Source organism: Ailuropoda melanoleuca, chromosome 13, assembly GCF_002007445.2.
Source record: "Ailuropoda melanoleuca isolate Jingjing chromosome 13, ASM200744v2, whole genome shotgun sequence".
Classification (NCBI taxonomy): Eukaryota; Metazoa; Chordata; class Mammalia; order Carnivora; family Ursidae; genus Ailuropoda; species Ailuropoda melanoleuca.
In genome coordinates this window covers 48,862,887-48,886,087 of record NC_048230.1, presented here as the reverse complement: position 1 = coordinate 48,886,087, position 23,201 = coordinate 48,862,887, and the positions used below count along the sequence as shown (strand labels likewise).

General features: G+C 54.0%; 1 protein-coding gene across 3 annotated transcripts; it reads left to right on the top strand.

Annotated features, from left to right (window-relative positions):
* The first annotated feature begins 659 nt into the window (after positions 1 to 659).
* Positions 660 to 22,092, top strand: EDN3 (endothelin 3). 3 transcript variants are annotated; one of them, XM_034641183.1, is made up of 5 exons: positions 660 to 791; positions 1,406 to 1,694; positions 16,908 to 17,081; positions 18,057 to 18,134; positions 21,221 to 22,092. In XM_034641183.1, exons 1-5 carry the CDS (start codon positions 740 to 742, stop codon positions 21,372 to 21,374), a joined length of 747 nt encoding a protein of 248 aa, XP_034497074.1. In that variant the 5' UTR covers positions 660 to 739; the 3' UTR covers positions 21,375 to 22,092. The 3 variants fall into 3 exon arrangements, with proteins under 3 accessions (XP_034497074.1, XP_034497076.1, XP_034497075.1); XM_034641185.1 differs by having other exon boundaries at positions 18,570 to 21,350; XM_034641184.1 differs by having other exon boundaries at positions 18,567 to 21,350.
* Positions 22,093 to 23,201: the final 1,109 nt, after the last annotated feature.

Sequence of the window (23,201 nt, the reverse complement as noted above, 5' to 3'; positions counted from 1 at the left end):
AGGCAGGGAGCCACTGCCCGTGCCCCTGAGTCACGAGTGTAAAGTACGCCCAGGGCCTTGGCAGGACGGTCTGTGCAAGGGTAAGGTGTCATTAGGTGAACATTGAGAAATGTTGCTTTCCCATAGACCCGGAGATAAAAGGTAGCAGCCTCCCAGCAGCCTTTTATTGCGCTGCTCTGGGGTGGGAGCTGCAGGTCCCAGGGCTGCAAGGCGGCGGGGTGCGAGTGTGAGCGCGCGTGTGCGTGTGCACATGTGTGTATGTGTGTGAGTGTGCGCGCCTGTGGCCTTCCGGCAGCTGACCCCCCCCACCGCACCGCACACACCGCACCCACCGCCCCCGGCGCGCCGCCCCCGCCCCTCGGTGGCTGGGTGCGCCCCGGGCCGCTGCGCTGCCGCCGCGCTCCCCCCGCGCTGGGAGGCGACCCCCGGCGCGCCCCGGGTTCAAAGGCCCCGCGCGGCGGCCCCAGCCCCTCCGGGGGGCGGGGAGGCGAGGGGGTGGTACGGGCGCCAGAAAAGCCCGAGCCCACAGCCGGTCCTGCCGCAGGGATGGGCAGCGCCCTCTCAAGTGTGTGACCGCCGCCGCCAGCTCCTGGCCGGGGCCCGGGACGCAGCGAGCAAGCGAGCGACGGCCTCGGACCCCGCAGCTGGAGGGCGAGGCCGCTGTGCCGGGCCCAGCGCCCTTTCTCGGCCACAGGCGTCCGTGCTCCCGGCCCGGTGCCCCGGCGCCCGATCGGGGTTCATGGAGCCGGGGCTGTGGCTTCTCTTCGGGCTCACAGTGACCTCCGCCGCAGGTAAGCGGGCGGGGCGGCGCGCCACTCCCGGCGCGAGCGCACACAAAAGGACCCTGGGATGGGGGGCGCGGAGAAGGGTGCGTTGTGCGGAGCAATCTCTGGCCTGGGCTCGCCACCCCTGGAGGCGCCTGGGGGTGGGCTGGGGGGCCGAAGCGGAGCGCCAACTACCCCGGGGGCTCTGAGGTTGCAGCCCGCTGGCAAGCCAGAGATGGGGCTGGCCCGGGTGAACTTGGTGAAGTTTTCATGAAGTTGGGAACTTTTCAAAAAGTTGGCAAACTATTCGGAAACTGTGCAAAAATGATTGCAAAGCTCTCAACGGGTGCAAATACCTTGCAGACTTTGCAGAAAGTGAAAATAGCTTGCAAGCTTTTCACCAAGTATGCACATAACGTGTAATCTTTTCAGAAACTGCACAAAGCTTTGCAAACTTTTCAGAACGTGTGGCAGAGTTTGGAGACTTTACAGAAAGTACAACTAGCTTGCAAACTTTGCAGAAAGTTTGGTTGTCCCCTTCCCCTTCCCCCAGGTTTTTGGGAATGATAGGTGTGTGTGTGTGAGGGGGGGGCTGTCTGCACACTCAGGAGCTCAGGAGCCCCTTAATCTGCCTCCTGCAGGATTGGTGCCTTGCCCCCAGCCTGGGGACGCTGGCAGGAGCGGCGCGCCCAGGGCCCCCCCTGCAGACAGATCTGAGGGGGACATCGAGGAGACTGTGGCCACTACCACAGTGCAGGTTCCAAGTCCCAGAAGCCCTGGGCAGGAGCAGGAACCAGGTTGGTCTGGGGAGCAGGCGTCCAAAGGGGGTCCTGTGCACCACCGTGCGAGGCGCTGTACGTGCTTCACCTACAAGGACAAGGAGTGTGTCTACTATTGCCACCTGGACATCATCTGGATCAACACTCCTGAGTGAGTCAGCCAGCCCTGGGTGGTGGGAAGTGATTGGGAGGGCTGGCCCACATCTTCACTCCTGGAGGACCTCATCCCATCCCCGCCGGGTCAGCCCGGAGCCCACCTTGGCACAGCCTCCAGCTCTTGCTCTTGCGGGGGCCTTCTGCCAGCTCACGCCTGGTCTGCAGGTCAGGGCTGTGACTCCCATCCCCTCTGAGGGCCTGGCCTGGGAGAAACCCAATCTCGGAGTTTCTGATCCGGTGGAAGGGGGAGCCCTCCCTCTGAGAGAAATGAGCTGGCCAGAGGGATTAGACACCTGAGAAGTCCTTCTTCGATGGAGGAAAGTTATCTCCTGCCCCAGGGGCTGAGTGGGCCCCCCTCCCGACCCTGCCAGGCTCCAAGGAGTTTCAAATTCCTTGAAAGCAGCCTGCTCTCCAGAGAGCGCAGGGGTGGGCTTGGCAGGGTCTGGTGGAACCTTCCTAGGAAGGGTGAAATTCCACGGGTACCAGGCTCCTTTCCTCCCGGGGCTGGAGTGCTGACTGGTCCTGCCACAGGCTGACCCCTGCCACTTCCTGCATAGAGGGCCTCTCCTCCTCCCTTCCAGCCCCCGAGAACTCTCACCGTAGAAGTGAGGCCAGTGCCACGGGGAGTCCTGGGGTCCGCCTTGCTGTGAAGTCAGCCTTCCTCCACGGCCATAGGGTAGAGAGTACTCTATCGGGGGGGCTGTGACAATGTCTCCCATTCACTTACTCCATCTGGGGACCTCCCTCTGCAGACACATCACCTTACCAATAGTAAAGAGGACTTGACCTTGCTCTGGTTACCTGCCTTCTGGGTTTGGCCATCCTGACCTCATGGGACTCCTGCTGGCGGCCCTACTGGGGGTTCTCATGGAGGAGCTAGTGCTGAATGGGAGCCTTTTGCTGGGAAAGGCAACTTGGCTGCTATGTTTGGAGCCACCTTGATTCAGGTCCCCATGTGGCTTCCTTCACCCCCAAACCTCTGAGCACACTGGGTGACAGCTTCAATGGGCTCACTTACCCACCTCGTTTCATGAACACCTGCAGAATGAGTGGCTGAGGAGGGTACACGTGAGGGGTTGAGTAGCTTTCAAACCAGATGACAGGATCTCCAAGCACATCTGGGGTAGGTCTGGAAAGTGACCCCATTATGCCAGAATGGCAGACAGGGCTGACTTCACTAAACCACCTTGATACTTGCTCAGGGCCCCAGGCTCAGAAGGACCCCTGCTCAGTTTAACACTGTCTTGAAATTCTTAACACTTTTTGAACGAGATGCTCCATGTTTGCATTTTGTCCTGGGCCCCACACATTCTGTAGCTGACCCAGATGTCAGAACTTGCTTGCAGGCTGTGTCTGACCAGGCTCGGGTATGCAGTCAGCCCATAGCAGGGAGGACGCAGCCCCATCTTCATGGGGAAGAAGAAAGTGCTGTGCGGTGGGGGGAGGGGCTCCGGGATTGTGCTGTCATCGATTGCCTTCTCTTCTCAGACAATGGTCAGGGTCACTTCTTGCAGCCCCATCACCCCGACATTGTCCTTTCTGATACCTACAGTCCTGGCATCATGATCTGACCAAAGTATCTTCACAGAATTGAAGGGCTGTAGCACAGGATAGAGTCTTGCCTTTGCTAGTGTCCCAAGCTGTGAATATAGAAGAAGAAAGGAAAGCCAGCCGTATTCGGGACAGGGGGCCTGAGACAGAGGAGAGAAGGAGGGGAGGAAGGAGAGGGTTTGCAGACTACCTCCATTCTCTGCTTGTTGCCAGGCTCCCGGCACCCGCTGGAGGATTGATTGCTTGAAACGCGCCCAAGAGGCAATGCAAACTCCCTCTGATCTGTTTGAAGCCCTAGCTTGTAATTCCGAGTTGTCTTATATGAAGTCATGGACCTTTGACTTCTTCTGGGCCAGCCAACTTGCTGACGTACCCCCTCACAGTTTGATTGACCTCTTCCCCTCCTTCCTGACCCTTATTCATTTTAAACACTAGGAAAGAAGGATTAAATATGGCGTTGAGAGTTCTGTGTACAACAAAAATGACAACAGCCAGATGAGCATTTTGAAGTTAGACAAGCAACATAGTTTTTATAAGGAAGATTTTTCCAGATGCTCTTTCTCTTTTCTTCCTCTCCCTGCCCACCCTTGCTTGCCTCTCTCCTTCCCTTTCTTTCCTTCCTTCAAAAACTCAGATTCGGAGACAGGTCCATTTGCTATCTTTAAACAACTTGGACGAGGTTGCAATGTGAGAAAATGGGCTCTAGGGACAGGGATCGTAGGCCTTTGGAGAAATGGAAGAATGAAAAAATGGCCGAATTGAGCTAACAGGACAACAGTGGAGAGTAACGAGGTCTTTTCTAGGTTCCTGTTTGTTCCCACCTCCTGTTGTAGACCCTCCCTTCTGTGGAAGTTTCCCCAGACTGTGATGTGCACCCAGGCTCTGCCCCAGCCGCGCTGGGAACTGTAGGGCTCTTAAACCTCATGCCTACATGGAGAAGCTCGACTTTGGGTGATTTTTCAGCTCTTGGTGTCTTTTTTTCTACTGCCCATCCCGTCGCGTGAAGATAGACCCCACAGTCCTGCTCTCCTTGGGAGGACATTACAGGGTGGCAGATGCCCTGGGAGTGTGATCACTCACGTTGTGTGTAAAGACGTAAAAATTGCAGGTGGGATGTGCAAGGTACCGCCGAGACCCTTTGTGCACCTTCCGTGCAAAGTCAAAGTCTGGTGAGGGCCCGAGAGACCAGGTCCTCCTGAAGTACCTTGCGGGTGAGAGCTGAGCATCTCTGGCTCTCTCACAACCCCCCACATGCTTCCTTCTTCCAGACCCGAGCTTGCTCAGCCCTTGCTGCCTGCACCCAGTGCGTGCGAGACGTTTGGTAATGCTGGCTGGACATGCTTCCTTGTCCTCACTGTCACCGAGGTTCTGGTCTGCAGTGCTTTCTCCCAGAAACGAGGCTTCTTGTCTCAGGGTGCGTGAATGCTCTCCGGAGGCCCGAACAGCCCAGCAGACACATGTGGGAATGTGGGTTTTTTTCAGGGGTGTTGCCCATAACTTCCATTGTAGCCTCCAGGAAGTCTGTGGTCCCAAAGGGGAACCACATGTGTCCTGGGCCTGTGGAGGCAGCTGAGGCCACAGCTGTCCGTGGCACAGTGTGGTTTTCATAACTTTCTTTGGCCGTGTTAGGGAGCTCCCGTCCCTCCCCCCAGTAATCCCATCATTGCCAACAAAAACAAAAATAAAACTCCAAATCAGAGAAAAAACACATCCCACCTTAGGATCATGGAAAGTTTGCCAAGAATAAGATGACAAGGGAGAGGTAGCGAACAAGTAGTCCACACGCTTACACGCTTGTACACCTGGGGCTGTTCTCCGCAAGTCCTTGAAAGCCAGGAGTCACAGCGGGCAATTGTGTTAGTCAGGGTCTCCGGGGAGACAGAACTCACAGGACGTGTGTGTGCACGGGTGCGTGCAGACTTGTCTGTGTAAATACACACACATAGGTACACACACAGAAGTTGATGTTGCAGCCTTCACTCTGAAGGGAGAACTCCTTCCTCTCCAGGCACCGCAGGTCTTTCAATGAAAGCCTTTGACTGATTAGACAAGGCCCACCCACATTGTGGAGGGTAATCTGCTTTACTCAAAGTCTGCTGATTTAAATCTTAATCACATCTAAAAAAATACCTTCTCAGCAACATCTAGACTGGCATTTGACCAAACATCTGGCTGTGGTTGGCCAGCTAAGTTGACACATAAAATTAACCCCTCTGTTCCAGCCACCATGCACCTGGTGGAAGAGTGAGCCACCCACCAAAGGACACCCAGCAAGGAGCTCCTCTGTGTTCCTTCCACTCTGTTCCCAGAAACTGAGAGGACCTGCCATCTGCTAATCCCTTCAAGCCCACAATGAGGGAGAGGCACTGAGTGCTGTGATGGGGTCCATGTTTTCCACACAAAACTCTGAGCCACGTGAGCTGACCAGGAGGAATGTATTTATGAAAAGAGTGGTGTGGATGTTTGCAGTCTCAACTGTGGTGGAAAATCCAGGATCTACAACTCCTCCTCGTGGGAAGGTGCCAGACCCAGGCGCTCTGCTCCGTGTCCTAGCTGACAAGCTGAGTGGCCTGGGTGTGCTGCCCCCTCTCCCAGCACCCCTGGGGTAAAGCGTCAGTGCCAGTCTGACTCTGGAGTAGTGACCTCACACGATGACCGACCTGCCTGCTTCAAAGCATGCCTCGCCGACTCAGTCCAGCAAGAGTGACATTTGTTTCGGGTTCTTTTCCTCCCCAAAGAAATAGAGTAAAAAAAAAAAAAGTAATAATGGTAATTAAAAAAACATTGAAACTTGTGTTTTAATGTATTTTGCCACAAAAAGGCAACAATGTCACAGATTCATCTTTGCCCCTTTGTTGTTCAAGAAAGCCATGTTCGCATTTCCAAGAAGGGGCATTCCACATGTTAGAACGTTCCAGTGAAGTGGATGGATCGCGAACCCCTGGCTCCTGCTGATAGGAGGCCAGCTGTCTCCGTCCTCTGTGCGATCCCCCTAGCCCGTGAGTCAGGACTGGGAGCACTGTTGCTGGAGATGAGCTGCTCAGGCAGGGGCATGGAGTCTTTCTGGCCATCGTGAGAATCCCAGTGCCGCGGATGACGACGATGATGGTGGCCGATGCTGACGCAGAGTGAAGACGGGACGTAGAACCTGGTGACCCCTCCGTGTGGTGGAAACACGACCATCAGGAAAACCGTGCGGTCTCGGGTCCGTGTAAACCCGCCTGGGCCAGGGGCGGGCCTGCCTGCCATACCCCGTTCTGTGGTTGGAGGGCGCTAGTGAGTAGGAAGTGCTTTCTACAGGACCAGGGCGGGCGCCTCCCTGGACCGTCCACCCCAGGTCACCGCCGGCTCACGGAGTAGCACTGAGCGAGCTCGGTAGACGGTGTGTTAGCATGCCATTAGCATAAGGTGTACAGACCTGGGGGAAAGGTGTGCCTGGCTGCCTCCGCCGCTGATAAGTAGATTGATAAGGACACGCTGGCCAAAGGTCGGACCAGGCTTGATGAGGTTTGGTCCCGCCCTTTCTGCCCCTCCTGTTTTCTATTGCTTCCCTCTGCCCTTGGTAAATAACTGGAATGTTTGGGGCTCCGTGTTCTCTGTAGGCACTGGCCTGGGGCTCCCTCCGTTAGTGGGGCCGTGCGGGCAGCAGCTGGGTCTGGCCTTTCAGGATACCATGAACAATCAGTTTAGAACCTGTTAAGTGCTTCCTGGTGAGGGGTCTGTCTGCATTCTCCTGTGCTCCCTGGAGCGAACACCGAGCCTTGGGGTTTGCGGACGGAGGACCCCGCCCCAGGGCCTGGAGGAGACGCTCCGCACGCTGGTTTACAGAAACCATTCGCGTAACGCTCGTGAGAAGGACTCAGGAGAGAAGCTGGCTCTTGGCCAGACTGGATGTGAGTTTGGATGAGGGTTCTGACCGATGATGGCTTTGCTCAGCTTTGTGGGAGTTGGTCTCCCCACGTAACCATTTCTGTGTTCTTCGAAGTCTGGTAAAGAACCCGTTTTGAGTTCAGGTAGTGTCTCCGAGGACACTTCACGGCAAGATAGGTCTTTAAAAGTAGAGGGCATTGGGGCGCCTGGGTGGCACAGCGGTTGGGCGTCTGCCTTCGGCTCAGGGCGTGATCCCAGAGTCCTGGGATTGAGCCCCACATCAGGTTCTTCCGCTGGGAGCCTGCTTCTTCCTCTCCCGCTCCCCCTGCTTGTGTTCCCTCTCTCGCTGGCTGTCTTTATCTCTGGGGAAAAAAAAAAAAAAGGTAGAGGGCCTTGGGGCTAAATCTCAGTTTGTTGGAGAGGTCGGCGCACACCAGGCAACCCCACTGGAGGGGTCACGGGGTCAAGAGCCCCCTTCTGTGCCCCGGGGTGGGTGTGAGGAGACCAGGGCTGTGCAGGAGCTGAGGCGGGGTGGACCGAAACGAAGCCGGTCCCCACGAGAGAACGACTTGAGGCGAGGGCCAGTTTGCTTTGTAGCAAGAAGGCTTGGAATGAAGGGCTTGACCCGGTGTGACCCCGGGGGGAGAATTTGGGTTTCTGGTAGATGAAAGGGACCTCACAGCTGGGAACTTGGCCTTAAATCTGAAGGCAGGTGAAAGGCTCTGACATCTCTGGTGTGGTTTATTCCTGCAAGAATTTAAAACAAAGGAAGCTGGGAGCAAACAGCGCTTTCCTCCCGGAGGCCCCGCGGCTGTGCTGGAGCCTGGCTCCGCTCTCTGCTCCCCCGCCCCGCCAGCTGGGGACCCACAGAACCTCTGCGCACCTTTCATACCTCCAGGCGGCCCCGTGGAGAGCACGCTTGGCCTCTGGCATGAGGAGGCAACCTGCTCTCATTCTGTGTCATGTTTCCCACGGAATCAGTTCCTTCAAACGGGACGTGCACACACTTTGCCCTGCTCGGGATAGGAGCCCATCTTAGCGCGAATGAAGAGCTGCTTGTCCAGACACAGCGTGGGGTGCACTGAAACTCCCGCATCCCCGGCAAGTGTTGCTCAAATGGACTGACAGCAGGACAGGGCATCCCGTTGCCCTTCTCAGCTGTGCCAGGGAGCCTTGGGGAGCCCAGAGCTTTTGGAGAACTTGTCTGAAGGCCAGGAGGCATGGGCCTTCTCTTCTTTGACGTCCTGCTCAGCCCTGAGCAGGCCGCCTCGGTAGACAGTAACTCTAGAACGAGGCAGCCAGGGAGCCCTGTGGCCTGGCCCAGTAACTAAAAAAATGAAACAGATTCATTTCAGGAATCCACGAGAGACGTGGAGGCCAATGTGACAATGACATGAATGGCCCAGAGTAGAGACAGTTCCACCTCTGACTCGGGGAGCCTGAAAATTCTGCCGAAAGTCAGAGGCAGGTCAGTGAGAAAGCAGAGGTGTATGTCTCTTGTCCCGGACTGTTTTCCATGGGTTTCTTTGCAGGGCCGCGGCTGCGGTGAGGCCGGTAACACACTCCCCCAGGTACGGTCTTCAGGGATCTGCCCAAGAGTCCGTCGTCAAGATAAATGAATGATAATGCAATATTTTTAAAAAATTAAAGCAGAAAATTAATCATCAACAAAACGTCAACATGTATAATAACGGCAGGATCCCACAGTGTGCGTGCCGGCCTTGCCTCCCTCACCTTGCCCGGATCCCAAGATCAGGTTCTCGTGTGGGGGTAAAGCCCGTATCTCAACAGGGACTCGAGTATTCCCAGTTTGAGGTGAGTGATTGGTGCATCAGAGCTACAAGGACACGACCCAAGGACGCAAACAGCTAGATTCGGAGGAGAAGGAGTCTTTGTTAGAGTTGTGCTGGCGAGTGTGTCTCTGTCCAGTAGCATTTTCATCCCTACAGTGAAATCTGACAGTTAGCAGGAGTATCTTCTCTTGCTTACTGTGGATTATTTAAAGGACGTAGGGTGGTGTCTGTATTTTCTTTTTTTATCCCTCTGCAAATCTCCCCCCGTCCTTAAAGTACCTGCTTCTTCTTTTATGGCCACTCTTTCCACTGCTGGGGATTATTTTGAGCCACATCTGTCTGCAGCTTTGCATAAACTTCTAATGAGGCCATGCCAGACAGACGTGGAATTGCCTACATTCGACCTGGAATCTGTTAGGGTCACGGGGCGGGGTGGCTGGGGAGGGAAACTCCAGCCTTACTCCCGTGCACACGTTGGGGCCGCACCAGATGGAGGGGAAACCAGCAAATCTGTGGGATTCCGCAGACGGTTTCATTCCCCACATAGTGTTGGAGTTTGTTTCCCCAGCTTCTTGTTTGAGCGGGAACTCTTGGCGATCTCACACCATAAGCACAGAGCATTTTTCTGTTCCCCTTTCCTTTGACCCTTCGTGCCTCTGAATCTCCTTAAGCGGGCATGTGCCCGAGTTCAGGAGGGATATGCCTGCGTTCTAGGGAGCTGGCGGCGTGAAAAAGTCTGTGGCTTGAGTGTTATTTTTAAGCTTGTTGATATGGTGATAGGACACAACAGTATAGGCCAAAGTGTTGCAAGTACAGGCGGTGAGCCCCGGAGCCTCTTGGCTTGGGGGGCAGGGACCCCACATTTAGCTGTGGTTTTATTGCTGGAGTGAAGGGTCACGCCTGCTCCAGCAGCTGTGCGGTTTGGAGACCAGGGGACGTGGGTGTTTTGAGAATCTCTAGGTGGAATGTGGAGCTGGACAGACTTTTCCAGAGACCCAGATGGCCCTTTCTTTTCTCAGGCCAGAAGGCAGGTGCTCCCTGGGGACTCTAACTTCACTGAGCTAGTCTTCCATTTGGACCAGAAACCTCTGTCCACCTTGTGTCACCTCGGGGGGCCTGGGCCATTTGTGCAACCTGGTGTCTCCTCCATGCCACGGGTGTGGCCACCAGGAGCTCCTAGTTCTTCCCTTTCCATCTCGAGACATCTTCTGTCCAGGAAAAACCCTCTAAGATGGGCCAGTTGAGGGCAACAGTCAAAGTCCAAGAAATCAGCCAAGAAATCAACACATATGGGAGATCGCGAGTGGGCCAGAGGTAACGGCTAACTCAGACCTCGGTCCTTCCTTCCCTCATTCATTGAACACGTTTGTTGCTGAGATATCGAAGGGTGAGGCACATGCTGCATCTGCTGCCCTGGCTGCAGAAGTGAACAAACAGAAAGGATCAGTGGTTCCAGTTGGAAAGGTCGGTTTTGCTGACCTCAGGGGACGAGAAGCCAGCCACACTTGGAGTTGAGATGAAGAATCGACCCTCATTCTGGCTCTGATGGTGGGGCTCTGTGCTCAGCAGACCCCGAACGTGCCTGTGATTCTGGTAATATTCCCAAACAGCCAAGTCCTGGATAAATCCAAGCTTCCTTATATTTTTTTCCCCTTTGGTGGGAGAGTGTCCCCCCAAAAAAGTTAACCACCAACACACAGCCCATTGCGCACTTTTGATGTTTCCAGATACTGTAGGATCATTGGCGGTTTGGGGGGGCTGCGGGAGGAGGACTTTCCACATGGGCGGGGTAAGCAGTCTCTGCCTGGGCGTCTTCCAACTTGAAGATGCAAGGATTTTCTGCAGTGGAAGCAAAGCTACAAATTGCCAGTTCGCTTTACATTGTGTACGGTTTGTGGAGTCGTCCTTAGAACGGGAAAGCGTGTGTGTGTTTTCTGCTTGTATAACCAGGTCGCGGAGGAGCTGTATTTCCTGGCCTGTTTTCTTTCCTGGAGGCTGCAAGGGCCCCCTGTGGGTTGTCTGGCACGAGGCCTGGCCCGCAGTGGACTTGCACAAGCGTTTGATGAGTGGACAAGGAATAGTTCGAGGGAGGGTGAGACTTTGAGTTGGTCAGCCGAGAGTCAGGAGCCGGGCTCTGAGCCCCTTGAAATGGAGGACAGTGCGTGGTGTGCTTGCATTCACCTGCCCGAAGGACAGTATGACCCAAGGCAAACATTTCACAGGGGGCACACCTGGGAAGAAAGGACTCCAGCCAGCTTCGTTTCCTGGGTTTTGTCCTGATTCTGAACCCACCCATTTGTGTTTTGTTGCAATGAAGAAATCTCCACTTGTCCCCGGCAGCGGGAGACGCTCTGGGTCTTGCTATTAAATCCGAGAGATCGCGGTCACTTCTGTCTCAAGTAAGTGAGTTCCGGAGCAGCCAGCCATCACTGGTCACAAGCCACGGAACACCTGGTCTAGCTAAGGTGGTGTCAGAGATGTTTATGGGGAGGACGCGGACTGGGGGGAATAAGCCGCTCCAGCAGCGGGAGAGGTACCCGGACGGGGCCCAGAGGCAAGACAGATGGACAAGGCAGGGTGGGGCCACTGGGCAAAGGCAGCTCCAGAGTATTCTCGGATGTTGCATTGCCTCACTCCGGCATCTTGGGAGAGATGGAGTCTCACTTGCCCAACTGGGGTCACCTGGTGAGTCCTTAGACAGGGGCAGGTGAGGCACATTGATGGAGGGACAGATCATTCCCCGAGGAAAGAGAAGCGCTTGGATTCCAGGAGACAAAAGCCACCAACGTTGGACTCGGGCTCTGGAGAATTCCGGGCTTTCCAGTCCTGAGCTGGTGCCTGCTGCCTCCTCGCCTTTGCGCTTAGCAGGTGCACTGGGAGCCTGTGCACGGGAGGCCTGTCATGACACACTGGCCCTGTGGAGAGTGACCCCTGCTGTCGTAGCGGTCAGAACAGTGCTCTCACCTGACACTCTCTTGGGTTAGGGGGACAGAGGCAGGGAGTGAAGGTGAGCCACACTTTCTTCCTCGCCCAAGAGGCAATTTCTCCGCTTGGGAGAGCAGGGCAGTGATGCTTGCTGCGGAGGGAAATTTAATAAAGTCTGAGTCGGAAAGCGCGCTGGGCTTGAGAAGCTGTTCTCAGCGGAGCAGTTGGAGATGTCTGATGGCCGCTGGTGCCTGTCTGCAGCGGGACGGTCCTTTCTGTCCCTGCCCGCCGCGGGGTCGGTCCACAGAGGCCTGCCTGCTGTACCATACGTCCCTGGGCCCTCGGGCAATACTGCCTTTGCTTTTCCCGTTTCAGAAGGCAGAGCGAGGACAAAGGAAGTAGGTCATCCAGTTGACATTCCGACTGAGGTGAGAACGATCTCTCTGCTCTCTCCGCCACGGAGGCGCTCAGCCGAACGTGGGCTTTTTACGTTGCCAACAACTGTATTTATAAAAATAGGATCGCGTACTGATTTTGTCAGCCCGTCCTATGACCTGTCTGGCTCTGCTCTGTGGGACAGCCCACCAGACCTGGGGGTAAACTCAGATGCCCCACGAGGACCAGGCTGGTGACAAGAGTGAGCACTGAAGGAAAGGTGTAGATGCCTTGGGAGTGGCAGGGGCTGGGGCAAAATGGAGCGTTTATGCCCGTTGCTGACTCTGGCGCTCAGCGCCAGACGATCACTGCCGAGTTGGAGAGCGGGGTTGGTGGGAGCATCGCTTCTGGTTATTCGGGAAAAGCTATGAGTTGGGATGTTCATGTGAAATTTTCAAAGTAAAAACAAAAAACAACCCTCTGTTGATTGGATGAAACCCAGAAAATGCCTATTTGCTAACCCTGTAGTAGCTTAAAACTCTCTGCGTGGAGGCCCACTTGTCTGTCTTGTTCCTGGACGGTCCCCAGAGTCTAGTCCAGTGCCTGCACATCGAAAAGCCCTGGGTGGAGATTTGTTGCCTGCCTCTCAATGGGGCTGGGGAGATTAAAACTGGGTTTTCAATGGCAGTTTGATAAACTTTCCCGAGAACTTAGATTTTGACCAGTGAGTCCCCTGCTGCCCTGGCTGGCCTCGGTGAATGTCTGCGTTTCTCACTGAAACCTCAGGTAGCGAAGCCTGTTTCCTATCAGAAGGATGGAGGTAATTAATTCATTTGTGAACAGGTAACACTGAACTTAAAAACAAAATCTTAGGGGAAAAAAAAAGCCAACTTTCCTTATTTAAAAACTTCTTGCAGAGAGAAATCAAGTGCTTTCAGTGTGAAATGCAGATGAAGAATGAATACAGGGGATCTGGAAGTTTAATATTTAATAACATTTATATATGACATTTGGGAAAAGCGGTAAATAAGGAACACTGTCATAAAGAAGACTCTGGCATTGCCATCTCTGATCAATAATGAATGTACGGAGGTTGCGGGAGAGTTTATTACACAGACACAACGGAGACGTCGCATATGTAGGTATGCGGGAAGGCTGTTGTGTTTTGTCTGAGAGCGTTTGGATTGATCTTCTCATCTGCTTCTCTTTCGTATGTAGCTCTGTGTTATAACTGAAACATGAACAGATGGAAGAGCTGCCTACTTTCTAAGAATCGCGTTCTCCAAGCCCTACTGTCCAACAGTAGCCACACCAATTGGTTGGAGAGTGTGCTGGTCAAAGGTTCTCAGCCGATTTGACTTCATTTCCATTGTTCCACCGTAAGGTCCTTCCAGTTCACTGTTGGGGAAATATTAGAACATGAAAAGGGCACCAAGAAAAATGAAGCCCAGATGCTTCTTAGATGGGCGGTGCCGATGAACGGAGCAGCCAGAAGGAAGCATGGCAGAGAATGGCATTGTTGTGACATAGGGCGCTCTGACGCCCTTATTACTTGGTCACGCATCTCAAATGCAGGCCGGTTAGGTGGCATTTTTCTGCCTGATAACAACTCCCTTGAATTCCCAGACCAAATAAGCACAGCGAGAGCCATCACACATTTACTGCCAGCCCTTTGCTAACTATGTTACATGCAGTGCAGAGTGTCAGTCTGGCGAAAGGCCCTCTTTCCTAGATCAGGAAGCTGTCCAGAGGGTGGAGTGGTCATCACGTAAGGGATTTACAACCTAATGATGGAATCACCGGCTAACCTTTCTCTGTGCACCTTGCACATAGCTGTATATATTGGCTTGTCATGTTTGCTTTACCTGGTTTTATACCCCAATAGTACGTGAATTCCTGAAGACCTTTCTATCTCCCCATCACACTTAGAATAATGCTAGAGACATACACATTCATACATGTATGGGATGCTTGGCAAATGCTGGTGATTCTTTGTAATGCATTTTGTGGTTATTGAACTTCTCAGGTTGGAAAGAATCCAGTCTTGCCAGACCAGATTATCTCACAATTACTCCCAGTTTCTCAGTCAACAGCCTTCATTTGCTCAATCTTGTGCCGGGTCCACGGCAGGTACAAATAATGAAGACGAGCCTTCTACTTTTGAGGAGCTGGTGGTCCACATTTAAATCTGGACAATGAAGCCCCCTGCCCTGGGCCCTGTGGGTTCGAGGGCTGCCTCTGACCCTCAGCCCTGGCCATGTCTCCCACTCTGTGGGACTAAAAGTGTACCCCTTCTAGACTGAGTTCCAGGTGTCCAGGATCCTACTCCTTTACCCAAATGTCCCCGAGCTCGCTCCCAGGGCCTGTGCAGGTAGGTGTCTTCCAGAGTCTGACACCAAAGGGACAAAACAGAGCCCCAGGCACATCTCCCTAAGTCCATAGGGTGGCCAAAGGGTGGATGAGGCCCCTCGGTGAGGACAGAGTGGATGGAAGAGAGGGTGCTGAACGTCCTTGCGTGGCCACATTCCTACATCGAACTCCAGGGAGCCCCAGAATTCTAAATTCAAGCCTGGACTTCGAGGTGTTTTAAAGCCGTATTTGTTCAGGTAGAAGGATCGACCTGTCTTAATTAAGAGCTTATCAGATTGATTTAAAACCTCCGAACTGTGACCCATGGGAGGTGGGCCTCGGTTGGAACTTGTGAGCTCTTCTGTGGTCTGGGCCACCTTCTAAACCCTCAGACTCTCAGCTTCCGTCTTCCCCCACCCCCTCCCGAGGTCAGCCCCCTGAGAGCACCCTTGGACCCCCAGGGCTTGGAGCAGGGTTTTCTCATCCTGAGGTGGGGGAGAGGATGGGGCTGTGCCTCTCTGTAAACACTCTTTGAAAATTGCAAGGGCTCATTTGCATATGAGCTCTTTGCATTTGGCTGCGGAGAAAGCCTTAGCGTTTCTCTCTTAACAAACACCTCTTTGTTGCCTCGTTTCCTTACTTAAAACACTCTGGAGTGTTTTAACTGAAGTCGAGTGGCTCTGCACACGCAAACGCACAATCAGCTGACAGCAATTTCAAAATTGCAGGTCTTGCTGTTGATGGAAAAATGGGAGCGTGGTTATTCCTGTGTGTAATTTTCACCAAGAAATGGGGACTGGGTTTAATGTCAACACTTTGAGATCTAATGCAGCCCTGTTACTGGAAAAATATACCTTTAGCCAAAGCCTGACTTACAACAGGGTCTGCATTTGTTTCGCCCCCATGTCCCCCAGCCCGTTCCTGAGAACAAATGCGGTTTTAGCACAGGTTTGGCTCAGACCAGGACTGGACTGTGCTTGCTTTCTCCATTTTGGGGGCACAAACTGCTCAACACCGGGTCTTCCTTGAGGGCAGGAGGAACCCGCCTTCTACCGATTGGGAAGGAACCCAGCACAGTGCAGAGCACGAGCAAGGGAATGGGGTGGCAACGCCCCATTCGCTCTGGCCTCCAACCCAGCAGGGGAAAGTTGGTTCGGGGCATCAGGTCACAGAGGATCGCCAACCCCCCCCCGCTGGCCCCCACCACCCTGAAATGCTCCGCTGTGTGTGTTTCAAATTAAAGTAAATCCAATTTGATTGTATTTTGAAAGCGCAGAGAGGATGTCAGAACCCCTTTGAGGCGGATGATTGGTGATACTCCTTGGGGCTCACAGAAACCAAGGTGGTTCATCTTGGAAAACCAGGCCGTGTTGGAACAGTAACATTTGGCCACAGAAGTTTCCTCTGGTAATTAGCAATTTGTCCCCCAGTCCTGTTCAGTAGTGCTAATGAATTAAGCTGATGAATTATGCTTTTAACTTTTTCCACCACACTGCCGCCTGGCAGTCTTCTGCCTTCTCTGGAGAGTGATGGTTTGGATACACATGAGCGTAAGAAACAGACCAATGTTAATTGTTCCAAGTGACACACCATCACCCTCTGCCCGGCTCCAACCATAAATGAGATTGGTAAATAGCTTCAGACTTTCTTTAATAAGACTTTTTAAATAAGCCTTTTCCCAAGGCCAGTTCTGTCCTTGGCTGTGTCTTACAGGGCGCCGGGGATTCTCTTGATGTTTGTGTCTTCGAGGAAGCAGTGTTGGGGCCAGGATGCGTCTGTAATTACGTTTGTGTATTTCTGTTAGTGCAGATGGCGAGGCGACATGCGCACAGAAGACATTGGGCATCGGGCCTGCAGGGCGCACCCGGCTGGCCTTGGGCTGGGGGCTGGGCAGACCTCTTACTGGTAGGGAGGACCAGACCCAGGCGCTCTGCACCAGCTGTGCGAGCCTATGCGTCCTTCAGAATGTCCTTGTGCCGGGCTTGGGAGACAACTCAGAACTGCCCTCGAAAGGCTCCCGACTCGAGGGCACTGAAAGTGTGAGAGGGTGGGCCCAGAGGAGTGCTGACCTTCCCTCCCCCAGGGTTCCCCCCCGTCTGTCCCCTCCACCCCAGGGCACTTTTGGGGGGCTTGGGGAAAATGGGTAAAGACTGCCTGCAGAGGCTTCCTGATACCCACAACGTGGGGGAGCATGTGGACACCAGATCTGTAGGCGTCCCTGCACCCCATAACTCCTGCCGTGTCCACGGTCTCCCAGCGCCCTCCAGCTCCACGAAGAAGGCCCGAGTGGGGAGTCCGTGCGTGCTTGTGCGCACGTGGCCCTGACGCTGCTCTGTCTTTTGCAGACGGACCGTGCCCTATGGACTGTCCAACTACAGAGGAAGCTTCCGGGGCAGGAGGTCCACAGGGCCGTTCCCGCAGATCCCACAGCCCTCCAAGTGGACACTGCGCTGCGCCTGTGTGCAGAGCCAGGACAGTGCCTGCTTGCACTTCTGTGCCCGCACCCTGGCTGTCAGCAGGTATGACGCCGGGTCACACTCATCCCCGAGGATCTGGAGCTCCGAGCAGGAGGGCGAGATGAGACCAGAAGAGTCTGATGGCTGCGCTGGGCGTGGGCTGTGGTGTGGGGGCGTGGCGGGGGGGCGTGGCGGGGGTGTGGCGCGGGAGGGCTTGGCCACGCCCTGGCTGGTGTGGTCCCGCAGGCTCTGCACAGCACGTGGGAGTCCTCTGCTCCAGGAGGGTGGGTCTAGCTCCCTTGCTGCCTTTCAGAAAGAGCCCGCAACGTGGCCAAGGCGGTGTCTGGTCTCCAGACCCACTTCTGGACCGCCCGGCACTTCTCCAAAATCTGCATAAGTTGCCAACATTTAAAACTTGAAGAATTACCCACCCCTGCCAAATGTGTAGTTTTAGCTTCTTCAAAAACAGCAAATGGGACCATCTGGTCCCACGGGGTCCCACATCCCCTCCTGGTGGGTAGAGGCTGGAACCACGTGGGGACTGCTCACATCTGGGGAGACGAGCTACGTGCATTCACCTGCATTCCCAGCACCTTACTTTGAGGACCCCAGGGGCCCTTGAGTTTGAGACCCTGTAGCCTCCTCTGGCTGCTAAAGAGGAGTCTGTGTGGTCCTGAATAAATAAGCAGACCCAGGTTTGACCCCGGGTGGCCGTTCATATTGGCATTCACTCACTGGGCAGGTGCCATAGTGGTCAGGGACCCAGGATTCTCTGTCGGAAACCCCAGTGCCAACTTCATTTTCTTCTTGGCTTCGTAACATCTGATGAGTAACTGAGGAGCGAGTCGCCGTTGTGCTTTGGTAGAAATCCACCCACTGTGTGCTCCACCTTAGGAAACCGTGCCTGGTTCAGATGTGGTCCCTCGGGAATGCACTGACGTGCCCATGCGTGAGGAAGAGGAAGGCCTAATTTGACACTGAAAAACCAGGCACGTGGACATGCAGGTTGATTCATTAAAACCAGCCCTCTCCCCACAGGAATTCAAGGACAACAAAAAATCCTGACAAAGAGGAAGAACCAGCCAGCGGTGCCCACGGAGGCCTGCGTCCAAGGAGGTGAAACTACTTTCTGAGACGTCACACCCTTGGGGACATGGAGGATGTGAGGGTGGCATGTGGTCAAGAGGACAGCCCGTGGGAGCCCCAGCACGCATGGGGTGCTGCATCCACAGGGGACCGGGCCTTTGGTAGATTGTCTGGGGTCAGAGCAGGCTGAAGCTTTGGACAGTCACTGTCATTGCCCTGCCCCTGGCCAGCCACTCTTTGTCATTGGAGTTGACCCCTTGTATCCCTTTGTAGCTTTAGAGCAGAGACATCTGGCTCTGGATTTTGCTGGGCCCAGACACAGCTAGCTGGCCATTGCTGCTCAGAGACGACCCTCCCCCCACCCCAACACCCCTGGCTCATCTACCTGGGCCCAGGTATCACTTTTTCCAGAAGCAACATGTGGTCGTTACCAAAAAAAAAAAAATCCTCTCTTCTTTTCAGCAGCTGACTCTGGACAGAGGTGAATCACAGCAGCTGGCCTTCACAGCAAGCCCCACCCCCGTGTCCCCCCATTGGTTTTATTATTTTTTTAAACCTGCTTGTCTTTTTTGTATGAGAGATTCTGAGGGTCTCCTGCAGCCAAACCGCGTTTATTTATCATTCTATCAATCAGAAATTGTTATTAATGGCTCGCCTACACATCTACAATGGGATGGTAATTTATGTCCATAATAATAGCCTGGAGGTGGCTGGGGTTCCTACAGGGACTGATCAAGGGAAGATTACACCGTGCTCGGTATACAGGAGGCTTTCCAAATTGGTGGCAGTGGCTTCTAGGCGTCCGGAGAGATCCATCAGCATCCATAATACAAATGGAGAGGAGGGGGCAGGCGAGGCGGCAGAGAGAGGCCCCAGGAGAGTGCAAGCCAGGCCCCAGCTGGTCTCTGCCTTGCCTTTTCGGTCTTTTTTTTCCTTTTTCTCTCTTCTCGCCCCAAACCCACACTCCTCTCAGTGAGGGCGGGATGTGATTAAAATCATCCATCCTTTGCATCATTTATTCACCTACTCATGCATTCATTCAGCAAAGATGTGTCGTGCACCTGTGATGCACTAGGCACTGTTCTAGAAGTCGGGGATGGCAGGGAGCGAGGCAAAGGGTCTGTCTCTGTGGAACTTAAATAGTGGGGCATCGGGCAGCAGACGGATACTGTCTCCCCCCTTATCTGCGGGGTGACGTTGCCAGGCCCTCAGTGGACGCCTGGAACCATGGACACCACCGAGCCTTGGATGTACTGTGTCTTTCCTCCACGTACACACCCATGGGAAAGCTTGATTTATAAATTAGGTACAAAAGCGAGTGACAACAGTAACCAACAATAGGCTAGAAGAAGCATAACAGTCTACTGTAATAAAGCTGCGTGACTGTGGTCTCTGTCTCTCTCGAAACACCTTGGTCTGCACTCGCCCTCCTTGGGACGAGGTGACATGATCAGATGCTGCGTGAGGAGGTGAGCGAGCTGAATATGTCGGCCTGTGACGCAGCGCGAGGCTGCTAGGGACCTTCTGACACTGTGTCAGAAGCAGGGACATCTGCCCCGGGCCGTGGCTGACTGCGGGTAACTGAAACCACAGATACGAGGGGACCACTGTACATAAAAGAACAGAGTGAGCTGTGTGAAGGAGAGCAGGAAGGCTGGGTCGGGATAGAAGTGCTGGCGGTGGTTGCATTTGGGGATTGGGTGGACAGGGTGGTCTCCCCGAGCTGGTGACGTGGGCTTAGAGACCTGCAGGAAGTCAAGGGGCAAGCCAGGGGAATGAGGAAGGGGAAGAAATTTCAGGCAGGGAGAACAGTAAGTGCAAAGGTCCTGTGGTAGGGACGTGCTGGGTATGTTCAAGGAAGGCAAGAGAGCCCTGCCCGGAGAAAGTACGAGACTGCTTTTGCTGTTGCTGCTGTTACTGTCTGTTGCAGGTGCAGGAGAAGAGGAAGGCAGCACAGGTGTCCCCCTGGGGCCTGGAAAGGTGGTTCTTCCAGGTCTTTACAATTCATGTCAAGCTCTTGTAGGAAGCTTTATTCGGGAAGAAAAGTCTTTTATAAGACACGGTCCTTACTTTCTTGCAAGACTCAAGTTAGTCATTTCCAGATTCACATTCTCAGAGTGGAAGCTTGCCACCATCCTGAGCTTGTGATAATGGAAGACGTGAGCAGGCTGCAGGGCAGCTCTCAGCCTTGTGGTGTATTCACACCTCCCTGGGCAGGTGGCAGGCTCTGAAATTGCCAAGAAGTGCCAGTGAGAAAGTCCAGTTCAAAGCAGGGACTGGGGCTAGAGAGGGAGCGGGGAGAAGTCACCTTTTTCAGCCAGTGAGGACCCCGCTGCACCACATACCTTTCTCACTCTCACCCCTTTCTCAAGACAGGCTGAAGTCAGGGACAGAATGAGCAGGCCGGCCTCCAGCCTCAAATGCTTGCCTGGCAGTGACCCCCCCGCCCCCCGCATTCTGCCTGCTGCTCTGCTCTGTGAGGAGCCCCTGCCGAAGCAGGCCTGCGGCACCCCGTTTCAGGGACCCTCCGTCCCTGCTCCTTACCACTGCACATTCCCACCTTTTGGAGGACAAGGAATGAGTTTTGCCCCGGGGGAGAAAAACCCACCCACAGGGTCCTCACTTAACAATACAGCCCAACCCCAAGAATGCCCCCGTCCAAAGGACCGGGATTCTCTAATGGGTAAAATGATCCCAGATGTGCCCCAGAGCCTGACGCCCACGGCTCGGGTTTCATGCAGGAAATTGTTTTTGGAGCGGTATGGCACGTTGGAAAGCCACTTGCTGGCCGTCGCCTTCTCCTGGAGAGTAAGTGGGCTCCAAGCTGACTTTGCAAATGTGGACACGTGTCCCCTTGTACCCGATGCGGGTGACAGGAGCACGGGACAGTCGTGTTCTGACATGAGCAGGCACATGGTGGGAGCTAGGGAGGGCGCTGCGCATCGATTAGGGATGCGGGCCTTCGCTATATGGGACTTGAGGACTTCGAAGCTGATCAGAAATTTCCAGCTGTGCGTGGTACCCACCAAAAGGGTATGTCTTCAAAAAGAAAAAAGAATGATGTTTGTGACCAGGAAAGGAGTAAATGAGTATCTGTGGGCTTTGAACCCCGGCAGGCGGCTGAGAGTCTGTCCTCGATCCAGGACTGACCTCCTGTGCCCTTTGTGGAGACTCGGGCCGGTCCACCGAGGGCCGTGGTCGCGGAGCACGTCACAGAAGAGGCAGCCGGCGGCAGCTCCGGGCCGTTTGGGCAAGTATTTGCTTTCATGAATAAATGTGGATCTTTGGGGAATGGCTTCAAAATAAGCCACAAATGCAAACTCTTTGTAAATTATGTAAATTCCTATTTATCTATATAATTGGCAATCACTGGGGATTGTAATGCCCATCAGCTCACGATCTGTTTCAGCTGGGCTTTTACGGCCGCCCGAGATTACCGTGCCTGTCTGACAAAGTGATGCAGTGGCAGCGTCACCGATGGGGGAGGGGGACAGGCCCCCTCCCCCGACCCCTCCGCACCCCACCCCCAGCCAGCAGAGAGATGAGAATCCGAGTTTGAGGCACGCCCAGGTCACCATTTGAGAAATTTAAGGTGGTGGGTGACACAGTGTTGGCCTTAACCAAATGTTAAGTTCTCCATGAGTATTTCGTAAGTTATTATAGGTATAAAAGTGAGTATCTATCGTGCAACAGAAGGGACAGTTTGCTAGCAGGGTTGTGTATGGTTCAGAGAAGCAGTTATTTATTGTGAGCCTGTTCTGCCCTTCAGTTCCTTACTGTGGATCTGTTCGGAGTAAAGCCACTGCATGTATGTAGACGTTACATTGTGTTCCGAATCCTAACTCCTATTCCTTAGACCTTGAATCCCATGTTTACAACTCATATGCACTGTTTGGCTCTGTGGCAAGATGGTATCTTGGAGAGAAATTCATTCGTTGTGCTAACACTCAGAAAATACTGTCAAATGCATAATAAAAAAATCTAAAAGTTTGCTCTGATTTGTGGGTTTTTCTCGCTGGTCTTATATGCATGGTTACACGTCAGCTCTTCATGGAGCTCTGGAGAGCACGGAGGGAGTTACAGTCCAGGAAGCAGAATCCATCCAAAGTCAATTATGGAGGGAGGCGAGCATGGGGCTGCTTGAATTTTAAGGAAGGAGCGGGATTTGGGGGCCATCTGAGGAAGATCAACAATTCAAGGCAGTCGGGAAGAGAGAAATTTGGGGAGAGCATTGGCTCCTTCCCCTGGCACTGTCGTGTTCGCCTTGGTAGCTCACAGAGCTTGCTCCGTGGTCCACAGGCCACGGGAATGTTGGGACAGGAGTCCGGGGACAGGGCAATCACAGCCAGCAACCAGAGGTTGACCCGATCAGCCCTTTAGATGGTCATTTTATTTTGCTTTGCTGCTTACAGTTCTCAAGAACTAGCAGCCACAAGTGACCACATTTTGTTTGATCTCCTCCATTCATTGCAATGGTTTTAAGCCTTTAGGACAACGAGGGCGTCTCCGGGTTGGAAGTGTCAAAACACACTTGGGTCTTCATTTTCTTCCCCCTCCCCTTCCTCCCTCCCCCTCCTTTCTCTTTCTTTCCCATCAAGGATTGGAGGGTACCCCGGGGCAGGGAAGTGGACAGAGGCTCAGCTAAAGTACAAAGGGGAGCCCAGGATTCTGAGTGGGTTTGATCACATCCAGTTCAAGAAAAGGAAGAGCCTGTCATTTTAATGAAACTCATTTTAGACAAGTGTGACTTTGATGAACTGGGAGCATTGGCACACATTTTTTTCCTGCAGGATGTGAGGCTGAGCAGGAGTGGCTGCCAGTGTCCAGGGGAGGCCCTAGCAGGACCCGCAGAGTGGCAGCCCATGGAGATGCTGCAGACCGGGGTGGGGGTGGGGGGAGAGCTGGGAGCCATGGAGGCCTGGAGAGTCCTGGGCGATCCTGGGATGGGGGTGGAGGAAGGGAAGGGGAGTCACAGAGTGCTGAGCAGGACCAGCTGCAGGATGGGCGGGGCCCAGGGCAGAAAGCAAATGCAGGGCTCCTGGTTCAAATGTGGAAGAATTTCGGAATGGAGACGGCAGACCACCCGGCCAGGCGTGG